Source organism: Ornithorhynchus anatinus, chromosome 4 (assembly GCF_004115215.2).
Source record: "Ornithorhynchus anatinus isolate Pmale09 chromosome 4, mOrnAna1.pri.v4, whole genome shotgun sequence".
In the NCBI taxonomy this organism is placed as follows: domain Eukaryota; kingdom Metazoa; phylum Chordata; class Mammalia; order Monotremata; family Ornithorhynchidae; genus Ornithorhynchus; species Ornithorhynchus anatinus.
This window is the reverse complement of record NC_041731.1, coordinates 113656860-113669816: the sequence shown is the minus strand read 5'-3', so window position 1 is coordinate 113669816 and position 12957 is coordinate 113656860. Positions and strand designations below refer to the sequence as shown.

The following is a 12957-nucleotide window of genomic DNA, read 5'->3' as shown; positions in this document are numbered from 1 at the left end:
AGGCTGGAAGAGGCCTGAAAAGGTCACTGATCAATCAGTCAATTCATTCATTCATTCAATAGTATTTATTGAGCGCTTACTATGTGCAGAACACTGTACTAAGCACTTGGAATGTACAAATCAGTAACAGATAGAGACAATCCCTGCCCTTTGACGAGCTTACAGTCTAATCGGGGGAGAGACAGACAAGAACAATGGCAATAAATAGAATCAAGGGGAAGAACATCTCATTAAAATGATCGCAAATAAATAGAATCAGGGTGATGTAATAATAATAATGTTGGTATTTGTTAAGCGCTTACTATGTGCAGAGCACTGTTCTGAGCGCTGGGGGAGATACAGGGTCATCAGGTTGTTCCACATGAGGCTCACAGTTAATCCCCATTATACAGATGAGGTAACTGAGGCACAGAGAAGTTAAGTGACTTGCCCACAATCACACAGCTGACAAGTGGCAGAGCCGGACTTCGAACCCATGACCTCTAACTCCCAAGCCCAGGCTCTTTCCACTGAGCCACGCTGATCCATTAACAAAATAAATAGGGTGATGAAGATATATACAGTTGAGCGGACGAGTACAGTGCTGAGGGGATGGGATGGGAAGGGGGGGGAGGAGCAGAGGGAAAGGGGAGAAAAGAGGGTTTAGCTGCGGAGAGGTGAAGGTGGGGGGGTAGAGGGAGCAGAGGAAAAAGGGGAGCTCAGTCTGGGAAGACCTCTTGGAGGAGGTGAGCTTTAAGTAGGGTTTTGAAGAGGGGAAGAGAATTAGTTTGGCGGAGGTGAGGAGGGAGGGCATTCCAGGACCACGGGAGGACGTGGCCCAGGGGTCGTTGGTGGGATAGGCGAGAACGGGGGACGGTGAGGAGGTGGGCGGCAGAGGAGCGGAGCGTGCGGGGTGGGCAGTGGAAAGAGAGAAGGGAAGAGAGGTAGGAAAGGAAGGGGCAAGGTGATGGAGAGCCTTGAAGCCTAGAGTGAGAAGTGTTTGTTTTGCGCGGAGGTCAATAGGCAACCACTGGAGGTTTTTAAGAAGGGGAGTGACATGCCCAGAGCGTTTCTGCAGGAAGATGAGCCGGGCAGCGGAGTGAAAAATAGACTGGAGTGGGGAGAGAGAGGAGGAAGGGAGATCAGAGAGAAGGCTGACAAAGTAGTCTAGCCGGGATATTACGAGAGCCTGTAGCAGTAAGGTAGCGGTTTGGGTGGAGAGGAAAGGGCAGAGCTTGATAATATTATAAAGGTGAGACCGGCAGGTTTTGGTAACGGATCAGATGTGTGGGGTGAACGAGCGAGCCGAGTCAAAGATCACACGGAGGTTGCGGGCCTGAGAAGGAAAGGATGATTGTACCATCCATGGTGATAGGGAAGTCAGGGAGAGAACCGGGCTTGGGAGGGAAGATGAGGAGCTCAGTTTTGGTCATGTTGAGTTTTAGGTGGCGGACAGACATTCAGGTAGAAACATCCTGGAGGCAGGCAGAGATACGAGCCTGAAGGGAGGGGGAGAGGATGGGGCAGAGATATAGATCTGGGTGTCATCTGCATAGAGATGATACTTGAAGCTGTGAGAGCGGATGAGTTCACCGAGGGAGTGAGTGTAAATGGAGAACAGAAGAGGGCCGAGAACTGACCCTTGAGGAACTCCAACAGTTAGAGGATGGGAGGGGGAGGAGGCACCTGCAAAGGAGACCGAGAATGACCGGCCAGAGAGGTAAGAGGAGAACCAGGAGAGGACAGAGTCTGTGAAGCCAAGGTGAGATAAGGTGTGGAGGAGGAGGGGATGGTCCACAGTGTCAAAGGCAGCTGAGAGGTCAAGGAGGATTAGAATAGAGTAGAAGCCATTTGATTTGTCAAGAAGGAGGTCACGGATGGCCTTAGAGAGAGCAGTCTCGGTAGAGTGGAGGGGACGGAAGCCAGATTGGAGGGGGTCCAGGAGAGAATGGGAGTTAAGGAATTCTAAGCAGCGAGTGTACATGACTCGTTCTAGGATCTTGGAAAGGAAGGGTAGTAGGGAGATAGGGCGATAACTGGAAGGGGAGGCGGGGTTGAGAGAGGGTTTCAGTAGTATTTATTGAGAGCTTACTGTACACAAAGTACATCCTAAGTGCTTGGAAGAGTACAATATAGCAGAGTTGATAGATACATTCTCTACCCACAAGGAGCTTGTAAATTATTTATTCATATTAATGTCTGTTTCCCCTTGTAAACCATAAGCTCAGTATGGACAGGTAACATTTCTGCTAATTCTGTTTTAGTGTTCTCTCCCAGAAAGTAAGTTCAGTGCTGTGTGCATAGTAAGCACTCAATAAATATGGTTGACTGATTGAGGAGGAGCAGACATTAATAAGAATAAATGAATTACAGATATGCACATAAGCATTGAGGGCCAAGAATGGGGTGAATGAAGGGTGCAAATCCCAAGTCCAAGGGCAGAAAGGAGAGTCTGGCCCTTTGCCAACATGCAAGGCCATATTTAACCCAGCCCAAATGGAGCAAAATCTCTGTTATTCACCTACCAAAATCCTTTACCTTTCTAATGGAGGGTCCAGGGAGAGCTTTATTTAAAAGCTTGCCTGCCACTATTAAAACTGTCCTTATTTTCTTGTCAGCAGAGCTTCAATTGCAAAGTCAGAAAATATAGAACCAAAAGAACTTGATTTATAAAGAAAATTTCCCAAACCTTCACTTCTTAGGGAGCACATCAGAGAACTGGCACTATTAGCTTAATGGCATTTCCTTAAATCTAAGGATCCCTTTTAAATTTGCACAAAACCCCAAATGCAGTGTCTGAGATTAATCAAGGCTTTTCTTCTTCCCATAAATATTGATCACTAAGAGGGTAAGGAAGGAGAAAGACTTTGAAGTGCAATATTTCAAAGAGGAAAGCCCTTTTTTGCATAACTGATTAACTTCACTCACTAATGACCACTTTGACAACTCTAAGACATTTGATCTCATGATAAAGGAGTTGGAGACTGGTCAGAACCATATATTTTGATAGCCACACATGGATGCCAAATATTGGTGCATGTAGACAAAAAAGGTTATTCCCCTTATCCAGGATAGGTATGGATAGATGTCTCCTAGTAAGATAATTATGAAACAGAAAAGTATGTGGAACAAATTAACTTACCATGAAACTAGAATCAACCAGAGTCTCCCTTTGAATTGTCATAAGCATCCTCGATCACAGTCAACCACTGGCTTCCTTACTACTATGACACCGAGATTGCGGGCCTGCGGGACGGGAAGGATGGTCGTGCCATCCACGGTGATGGAGAAGTCTGGGAGCGGACCGGGCTTGGGAGGGAAGATGAGGAGCTCAGTCTTGCTCATGTTGAGTTTTAGGTGGCGGGCCGACATCCAGGTGGAGACGTCCCGGAGGCAGGAGGAGATGCGAGCCTGAAGGGAGGGGGAGAGGACAGGGGCGGAGATGTAGATCTGCGTGTCATCTGCGTAGAGATGGTAGTCAAAGCCGTGAGAGCGGATGAGTTCACCGAGGGAGTGAGTGTAAATGGAGAACAGAAGAGGGCCAAGAACTGACCCTTGAGGAACTCCAACAGTTAAAGGATGGGAGGGGGAGGAGGCTCCAGCGTAGGAGACCGAGAATGATCGGCCAGAGAGGTAAGAGGAGAACCAGGAGAGGACAGAGTCCGTGAAGCCAAGGTGAGATAAGGTATGGAGGAGGAGGGGATGGTCGACAGTGTCAAAGGCAGCAGAGAGGTCAAGGAGGATCAGAATGGAGTAGGAGCCATTGGATTTGGCAAGAAGGAGGTCATGGGTGACCTTAGAGAGAGCAGTCTCGGTAGAGTGGAGGGGACGGAAGCCAGATTGGAGGGGGTCTAGGAGAGAATGGGAGTTAAGGAATTCTAGGCATCGATTGTAGACGACTCGTTCTAAGATTTTGGAAAGGAAGGGTAGTAGGGAGATAGGACGATAACTGGAGGGGGAAGTGGGGTCAAGAGCGGCATTTTTTAGGATGGGGGAGACTTGCCCAAGGTGCCATGAATATAGAACATTAAGCACAAGAGCACTAGGATGGAAGTATAATTTCTCATAGAAAAAAAGTGTAACGTACATTAACAATTACGAAAGTCTCCGTAGTTGATTCAAACCACATGACTTTATTAAAAACAGTGATAACATATGGAATACAGTTACGGTTTGTGTGATCCTGTAAGAAATACGTAGTCTGTGTGCAGGACACTGTACTAAGCACTTGGGTAAGTACTAAAGCAGCGTGGCTCAGTGGGAAGAGCCCGGGCTTGGGAGTCAGAGGTCATGAGTTCGAATCCCAGCTCTGCCACTTGTCAGCTGTACGACTGTGGGCAAGTCACTTCACTTCTCTGTGCCTCAGTTCCCTCGTCTGTCAAATGGGGATTAAGACTGTGAGCCTCATGTGGGACAATCTGATGACCCTGTATCTCCCCCAGCTCTTAGAACAGTGCTCTGCACATAGTAAGCGCTTAACAAATACCAACATTATTATTATTACTAAAGACATGATTCCTTTCCTTAAGGAGCTTACAGTCTAGCAGGGGGAGAGAGGCTAAAATATTTGGTCTTCGGTGTTTCCTGAAACTTCGCAATGTAAGTAGTTACTAGGTAGGTTTATGTCTTAGGTATTCATTTGGGTCCAGAACAAGGTGTTGGTGTCTCTTGTTTCTGTCCTGGTTTTCCCACTGCTCATTAAAGTACATTGCACGCAGGAAGTGCTCAATAAATATCATGGCTATGATGATAATGATAATAATAATAATTATGGTATTTGTTAAGCACTTACTATGTGTAGAGCACTGTTCTAAGCGCACAACGACAACATCTACTATTACTATGATGGCTTAATTCTCAATCTTTGTTACAAGGTTTTACGGGGGTGTATTTCAATTGGATTCATTTTTTTTCCAACTTCTTTCTGCCTCTGTCTCTGACCAGAGAGATATTCTACCTTTCTTTCTGTATTTAATTCTCCTGCAACAGGTCTGGGCTTTGTTACTCCCAGGATTCAGCTTACATCTGCAAGTGATTCAGTGAAATATTGTCCTTAAGCCTGGATCTGAGGACATATCCATTCCACCCTTAGAGTGCCTGTGTGTGGCATATAAAAAAATAATGATGTAAATTTGGCCTGAGATCATATAAAGAAAAACCTGCTAATTCCCTTGGAAATCATTCCTCATTCAATCCTAATTAGCCTCCACATTTCTTTTAGAAAAGCAAAGGTTATTTACACATTGTCTTTTGAATTCATTAATTAATGATGGTATTTGTTATGCGCTTACTATGTGCCAGGCACTGTTCTAAGCACGGGGGACATACAAGGTAATCAGGTTGTCCCACGTGGGACTCAAAGTCTTCCTCCCCATTTGACAGATGAGGTGACTGAGACACTGAGAAGTTAAGTGACTTGCCCAAGATCACACAGCTGGCAAGTGGAGCGGCCGGGATTAGAACTCATGACCCCTAACTCCCAAGCCCAGGCTCTTCCCACTGAGCCACGCTGCTTTGGAAGCTCACTGTAATGCTTGCAGTCAGCTTTCGAACCTTCGTGATCTGCATTATGCATAGATTTGATATCAAATGTGAATTTACTGCATAGCTGACTTTCTCAATTCATCTAAGAGTGCAGGAATAGGTCTATACTAGGGGCAAAACAAATACAGACCCAGTCTTGTGACTGTACTTTGTGTTCAAGTAAAAGGAAACATCATGATGAGGAGAAATATGGAAATGGGGAGCATAGGGAGCAGCATGGCTTAATGGACAGAGCTTAATGGCTGGGAATCAAAAAGACCTGGGTTCTAATCCTGACTCCGCAACCTGTCTGCTACTTATCCTTGTGGAAGCCACTTAACTTCCCTGGGCCTCAGTTACCTCATCTGTAAAATGGGGAGCCCCATGTGGGACGTGGACCGTGTCCAACCTGTTTAGCTTCTGTCTTTCCCAGCGCTTAGGACAGTGCCTGGAACATAGTGACCATCTAACAAATCCCATAAAAAAACTGTGTTCTCATTCACCTAATTAACCTTGCCTCTAAGCTGTTTGATGCAATTTGGCAACTTGCCTCTAACCTCTCTATTTACCGATCGAGAATCGGCTATTGCAATGGCAACTTCAAAATAAACAGGTTCCTCTAGGGTTAGGGTGACCGCTAATGAGGGTTTCTTAGGGACAGGTCTCACAGCCACATGGCCTAAGGCCCCAAAGGAAGCTCTCCCACTTTTACATTCCCACAAGCTGCTGTCCTTTTGTGGCTTTATAAATAGGAAGATCAGACTAAGAATGTGATTCCAGTGGTAGGGATACCAAACCCACAGGATGGAAACTGGGTAATCCCTAACACCATTTGGTCTTGCCACCGGGAATACTGGGCATGGCACAGCATGATCTAGTAGAAAGAGCAGAGGTCTGGCAATTAGGAGAGTCTGAGCTCCTTGCGGGCAAGGAACTTCTCCCAACTCTGTTATATTGTACTCTCTCAAGTGCATAATACAGTGCTCTGCACACAGTAAGTGCTCAGTAAATAATAATAATGTTGGTATTTAAGTGCTCGCTATGTGCAGAGCACTGTTCTAAGCACTGGGATAGATACAGGGTAATCTGGTTGTCCCACATGAGGCTCACAGTCTTCATCCCCATTTTACAGATGAGGTAACTGAGGCCCAGAGAAGTGAAGTGACTTGTCCACAATCACACAGCTGACAAGTGGCAGAACTGGGATTTGAACCCATGACCTCTGGCTCCCAAGCCCATGCTCTTTCCACTAAGACACATTCCTTCTCTGACCATTGACTGATTCTAATTCCAGCTCTGCCACTGGCCTGCTTTGTGACCCTGATCAATATTCCTCTGCTATAGAACAGGGATAACATACCCACTCTCCTTACCTTTCATACTTTGAGGTTTGAGTGGGACAAGCACTGTATCCAATATGATGGGCTTGAGCTTGAGAGCTCACCTTCTCCAAGAAGCCTTCCCAGACTGAGCTTCCCCTTTTCCCTCTGCTCCCTCTGTTCCCTCTCTGCCCCCCTTCACCTCCCCTCAGCTAAGCCCCCTTTTCCTCTGCTCCTCCTCCCTCCCTTCCTCTCCCCTCAGCACTGTGCTCATTTATATTTATTTTTATTACCCTGTTCATTTTGTTAATGAGGTGTACATCCCCTTGATTCTATTTATTGCGATTAAGTTGTCTTGTTTTTGTCCGTCTGTCTCCCCGATTAGACTGTAAGCCCGTCAATGGGCAGGGATTGTCTCTATCTGTTGCCGAATTGTACATTCCAAGCACTTAGTACAGTGCTTTGCACATAGTAAGCGCTGAATAAATACTATTGAATGAATTTATACCCTGGGGATGGCATAGTGCTTTGCACGGAGTATGGGCTCGTTAAGCCTGTACCATAACTAATGTCTTCTCAGAGTGAACCCTAGGAGTGTCTTGAGAGATACTAAATGGAAATCCATGGGTCTTCCCTTTTATTTAATGACACTGATGTTATGAGACTTATTTTCACCTTAAACAAAGGGGTCATGATATGAATACTTTTGCCAATATGGCAGGGCTGAAAAATACTTAACTGGGCTTGTGGAGAGAGGGCTGGGCTGCCTGTGGAATTGCTTCCTTGCTTATTTGGGTATGCTGATAGTCTTCTACTCCCCTTTAACGTCACAAAGTGTATCCTGGGGACTTCCATGAAGCTACCAAGTTGCAGAGGGTGGAGGAACTAGGTCATCAGTCCATCGGGAAGAATTGGTGACTTCAGGATTTCTGGTCTGAGTTTGCAGTTTCTTAATATTTGTTGGATCTGCCTGGTTTAATCATCACACACAACCACTACACATTTACACACATGGCCAGACACACACACACACTCACACACACCCACATACTCAGGATTTGGCAATTGGTTGAATATGCAGGTTGAATGAAAAAGATGAATCATGGTTAATGCCAAGTTTGTGGCCTCATGAGACAGGGAAGGTGAAAGTAGTTTCTACAATGATGGGAAAGTCATGGGGAGGATAGACCTTAGGTGGTATAATGAGCAATCCTACTTTGGAAATGTTAAATTTGAGATATCAGTTTGACATCCAAGTCCCGAAGGCAGTCGGACATTTGAGATTGGACAGAATTTGGGGATCATCTGCGTGGAGATGGTAGTTGAAGATGAAAGCGAGAGTAGCCAGGAATCAACACCTGAGCCTTGAAATATTGAGCAGTGTGTCACAGCTAAAGAGTGGGAGGCAGAGAAACAACTTCTAAGAACTACTAGACGTAACCCAGGACACAAGCATAGTGGATAGAGCATGTACTGGAGAATCAGAAGGACTTTGGTTCTATTCCCACCTCTGCCTCTCTTCTGCTGTGTTACCTAGGACAAGTCACTTCACTTCTCCATGCCTCATTTACCTCATCTGTAAAATAGGGATTGAGGCTGTGACCCCCACATGGGACCAGGGACTGTGTTCAACTCGATTTGCTTATCTCCACCCCAGCGCTTAGTACAGTGCCTGGCACATAGTAAATGCTTAAACAAATACCGTCAGCTTTATTTTATTTATCCGACTGCCAGCCGCCCCAGCTGTGACTACCTCCGGGCTCCTCCTTTTTAGCTTAGAGCAAGAATGGAGGCACTTGGAGTCAACCATATTTATTGATTTCTTACTGACTGCAAAGCACTCGAAAAAGCACAACTGAGCAAAACACGTTCCCTCTCCGCAAAGGGCTTAGAATCAAATGGGGAAGCTGTGGACACCCAGCATTTCCTGGATCTGACCCTTCCTCTCCCCACCCAAACAGCTTGACCATTTTAGTATAAGTTTGGCTCGCAGGTGAAGATAGATGATTGTATCAGGTTGGCCTCCTTCATGCCAGCTTCTCCCTTCTCCAACCTAAACTGCATGTTGTTGTGAGGATCATCTTCCTGAAGTGTCTTTCAGCGCAAGGCTCACTCTTCGTCAGAACTCTCCCTGAATCCTGGTATCCCTCCTCATCAAAGACAAGTTCTTCACAATTAGCTTCAAAGTTCTCCATCAACTCACCCCATTTCATATAATTGTTCTTTTCACCTACTATATCCCATCCCTCTCTCTTTTGTTTCTCTCAAGCTAAAATTCTAGCTATCCATGTTCTTGACTTTCTCCTTCAATCCCTTTGATTAAGCTGTTCGCCATGATTTGAACTCCCACATAAATCAGACCACAACCCTTCCCATATTCAAAGCCATTCTTACAGCCCACTTCTTCCAGCAAGCCTTCTCAGATTGATTCCCATCATCTCAAACCATAAAAACCCACCAGTCAAATCTATCAGTTAAGAATTTATTTATGGTACTTGTTAATTATGGTCTTTATTAAACATTTACTACGTGCCAAACACTTTACTAAGCACTTGGGAAGACTTGGATAATCAGGTTGGACATAGTCCCTGCCTCACATGGGGCTCAGAGTCCAAGTAGAGAGGAATAGGATTTAATCCCCATTTTAAAATTGAGGTAATTGAAGCACAGGGAAGCAGCGTGGCTCAGTGGAAAGAGCACGGACTTGGGAGTCAGAGGTCATGGGTTCGAATGCTGGCACTGCCACTTGTCAGCTGTGTGACTGAGGGCAAATCACTTAACTTCTCTGTGCCTAGGTTACCTCATCTGTAAAATAGAGATTTAGATTGTGAGCCTCACGTGGGGCAACCTGATTACCCTGTATCTACCCCAGTGCTTAGAACAGTGCTCGGCAAATAATAAGTGCTTACCAAATGCCAACATTATTATTATTATTATTGTTATTAAGTGACTTGCCTAAGGTTGAACAGTAGGCAAGTAGTGGATCTGGGATTAGTGGTCTTTCCACTAGGCCATGGTACATCTCATGAACTTGCATTCTTCAAAGCTCTTGTACTCTCCCCATTCCACTTCAATCAGTTAATGGTATTCAAGCACTTACTGTGTGCAAAGCATTGGATTAAAGCTTTTGGGTGACTACAATATAACAGAGTTAGTAGGTGCATTCTCTGCCCCCAAGAAATTTACAGTCTAGAAAGGAAGACAGAAATTAGCATAAATGAATTATGGCTATGTACAGAAATATTATGGGCTGAGAGAGGGGTAAAATAGAGGATATAAATCCAAGTTCAAGGGTGATGCAGAGGGAGAAGGAGTAGAGGAATTGAGAGCTTAGTTAGGGAAACCCTCTGGGATGAGATGTGATTTTATTAAGGCTTTGAAGGTGGGGAAGATGGTGGTCTGTTGTATATGAAGGGAGAGGGAGTTTCAGGCCAGAGGCAGGATGTGGAGGAGAGGTTGGCAGCAAGGTAGACGAGCTCACAATAGAGAGAATAGATTGGTGCTAGAGGAGTGAAGTTAGTGTGCTGGATTGTAGGAAATCACTGAAGTGAGATAGGAGGGGGAAAGGTGATTGAGTACTTCAATGCTGCTGGTAAGGAGTTTCCATTTGATGTGGAGGTGGAAGGCAACCCAGAGAGGTTCTTGAGGAGTTGGGAAACATGAACTGAACAGTTTTCTAGAAAAATGATCCAGTCAGCAGAGTAAAGTATGGCCTAGAGTGGGGAGAGACAAGAGGAAGGGAGGTCAGCAAGGGGGCTGATGCAGTAGTCAAGGCAGGATAGGATAAGTGCTTGGATTATGTGGCAGCACTTTAGATAGGGAAGAAAGGATGGATTTCAGCAATTTTCTGGAGCTGGAACCACCAGGATTTGGTGACAGATTGAATATTTGGGTTGAATGAGAGAGAGAAGTTGGGGGTCATACCAAGGTTACCAGTTTGTGAGACAGGGAGGATTGGTGGTGCGGTCTATAATAATAGGAATGTCAATGAGAAAGACAGGATTGTGGTGGGAAGATGAGGACTTCTGTTTTAGACATGTTAAGTTTGAATTTTCAGAGGGACATACAAGTAGAGATAATCTGAAGGTAGGAGGAAATTCAAGACTGCAGAAAAGGAGATAGATCAGTCCTGAAGATGTAGATTTGGCAATCATCCACATAATTATGGTAATTAAAGCAGTAAGAATGAATGAGTTCCCTGAGGGGGTGGGTGTAAATGGAGAATGAAAGAGGCCCCAGAACTGAGCCTTGAGAGACTCCCACAGTTAGGAGGTGGGAGGCAGAATAGACTGGGAATGAGCATCCAGAAAGAGAGGAGGAGAACCAGGTGACAACTGTGTCAGTGAAGCCCCGGATAATGTTTCCACTAGAAGGCCGAGGTCCACAGGGTCAAAGGCAGCTGAGAAGTCTAGGAAGATTAGGATGGAGTAGAGGCTGTGGGATTTGGCTAAAAGGAAATCACTGATATCGTTTGGGAGGGTAGTTTCTTTGGAGTGAAGGGGATGGATGTCAGATTGGATAGAGTCAAGGAGAGAAGTGGAGAGGAAGTGGAGGCTGCAGATGTAGTCCGCTCGCTCAAGGAGTTTGGGGAGGAATTGAGCGCTTACTGTGTACCAAGTGCTTGGGAGAGTACAGAAAGTAGAGTTAATAGACAAAATCCCTGCCCATAAGGAACTTATAGACTAGAAGGGGAGACAGATATTAAAAGAAATTACAGGTAGATGAAGCAGAGAGTGAAAGGATAGGTACCTAAGTGCTGAGGGGCTGGGGTGAAGTGAATATCTAGTGCTGAAGAAGTTCGACTCAAAGTGAATAGGCGATAGAGAAGGATGGGTGAATGCTTTCTTTGCCCTCTCCACTGTCTCATCAATTTCATGCATTCATACCAGGCTTTTCCATAAAGAATTTGAGATCCAACTCTACCCTGCTAGTAATTTCTATTGGCAGTCAGCCTAATAAAAAAAATAATCACTAATAGAAAATGCCTAACCTAGCCGCATTATATAATATTGTCAATAAACACAAATGGTGACCATGATATATTGCATTTAGAGCAGTGATAAGGTTCCCCTAGCAGCCCTCGACACAGCTGCTGTCCCAGTTTTCAGGATCCTCTTCTTACATGGAAACTTTCTTCTGCCATTCTAAAAGTCCTTCACAAATGAACTTAGAAGATGCTCCTGAAATAATGGGGCTGGTGACCTCTTCGCAGGGCAAATGATGGATGCTGAGGAAAATGCTCTCATTTGAAATGACCTTCTTCCTGTGGGCCAACCTCAGCCTGCAAGGCCCAAGTGTGTGTCTGATAACGGCACTTTAAATAAATGTTATTACTGACTTTCAGAGTGATGTGGCAGAGGTTCCACCAGAACTTAGGGCCCTTGACAGGAAGCGGCGTTACATAGAGCAATTCAGGAGTTTGTCATAGTGGCCTGCTGAAAGTCTGGACACACGAACCCAGGTTTATGTTTTCTCCACACCTGACCCAGCTGACAGGCAGGAAATCAATAGGGCTTTGCACTGGGTTTTGGCAGCCTCTGTTGAAAGAGAAGTCACACTGATAATATGTTTTCTTTCAGGACAGTGTGGAACTGATTACAGCACTGCTGCACAGTGGAGCTGATGTTCAACAAGTGGGATACGGTGCCTTAACCGCTCTCCATATCGCGACCATAGCTGGTCACCCTGAGGTAAGTTCTCCACTGGGAAAAACCATTTCACCTAGTGAGATCCTGCTGAGCTCTGTCAGGTTGTCTCCTCAGGGAAGTCCAGATAAATTTTCCTGCCACAACCCTGGGTGGAGCTTCCACTAGGCACAGTTTCCACGGGTCTGGGTTTGAATAAAATGGAAATATTCCCCTGGAGTAAAGTGTTGTTCTCTGCAGCAAGAACTGTGAGCCCCAAGTGGTGCAGAGACTTGTCCAAACTGATCATCTTGTATCTATCTCAGCGCTTAGTACAGTGCTGGCACATAGGAAGCACTTATTAGTAGAAGTAATAATAATGACTGGTGATTTGGACCCTATTTCATTTCCCCTACCTTCCATTGGGGGCCAGTTTCCCTTTCCATTGGCAGCCAGTTGTAGTGGACAGTGTAGTCCCAGTGCTCTGTATAATATAGTCCTTTAGTTTAACT

General features: G+C 45.4%; 1 protein-coding gene across 5 annotated transcripts in view; it reads left to right on the top strand.

Moving 5' to 3' along the window:
- Positions 1-12957, top strand: part of LOC103170225 (serine/threonine-protein kinase TNNI3K) — a 340681-nt gene that overhangs the window by 26031 nt on the left and 301693 nt on the right. For all 5 annotated transcript variants that reach the window (XM_029062873.2, XM_029062872.2, XM_029062871.2 and 2 more), the window contains exon 5: positions 12401-12511. In XM_029062873.2, coding sequence (XP_028918706.1) covers positions 12401-12511 — 111 coding nt within the window. The remainder of the gene's footprint in view (positions 1-12400; positions 12512-12957) is intronic.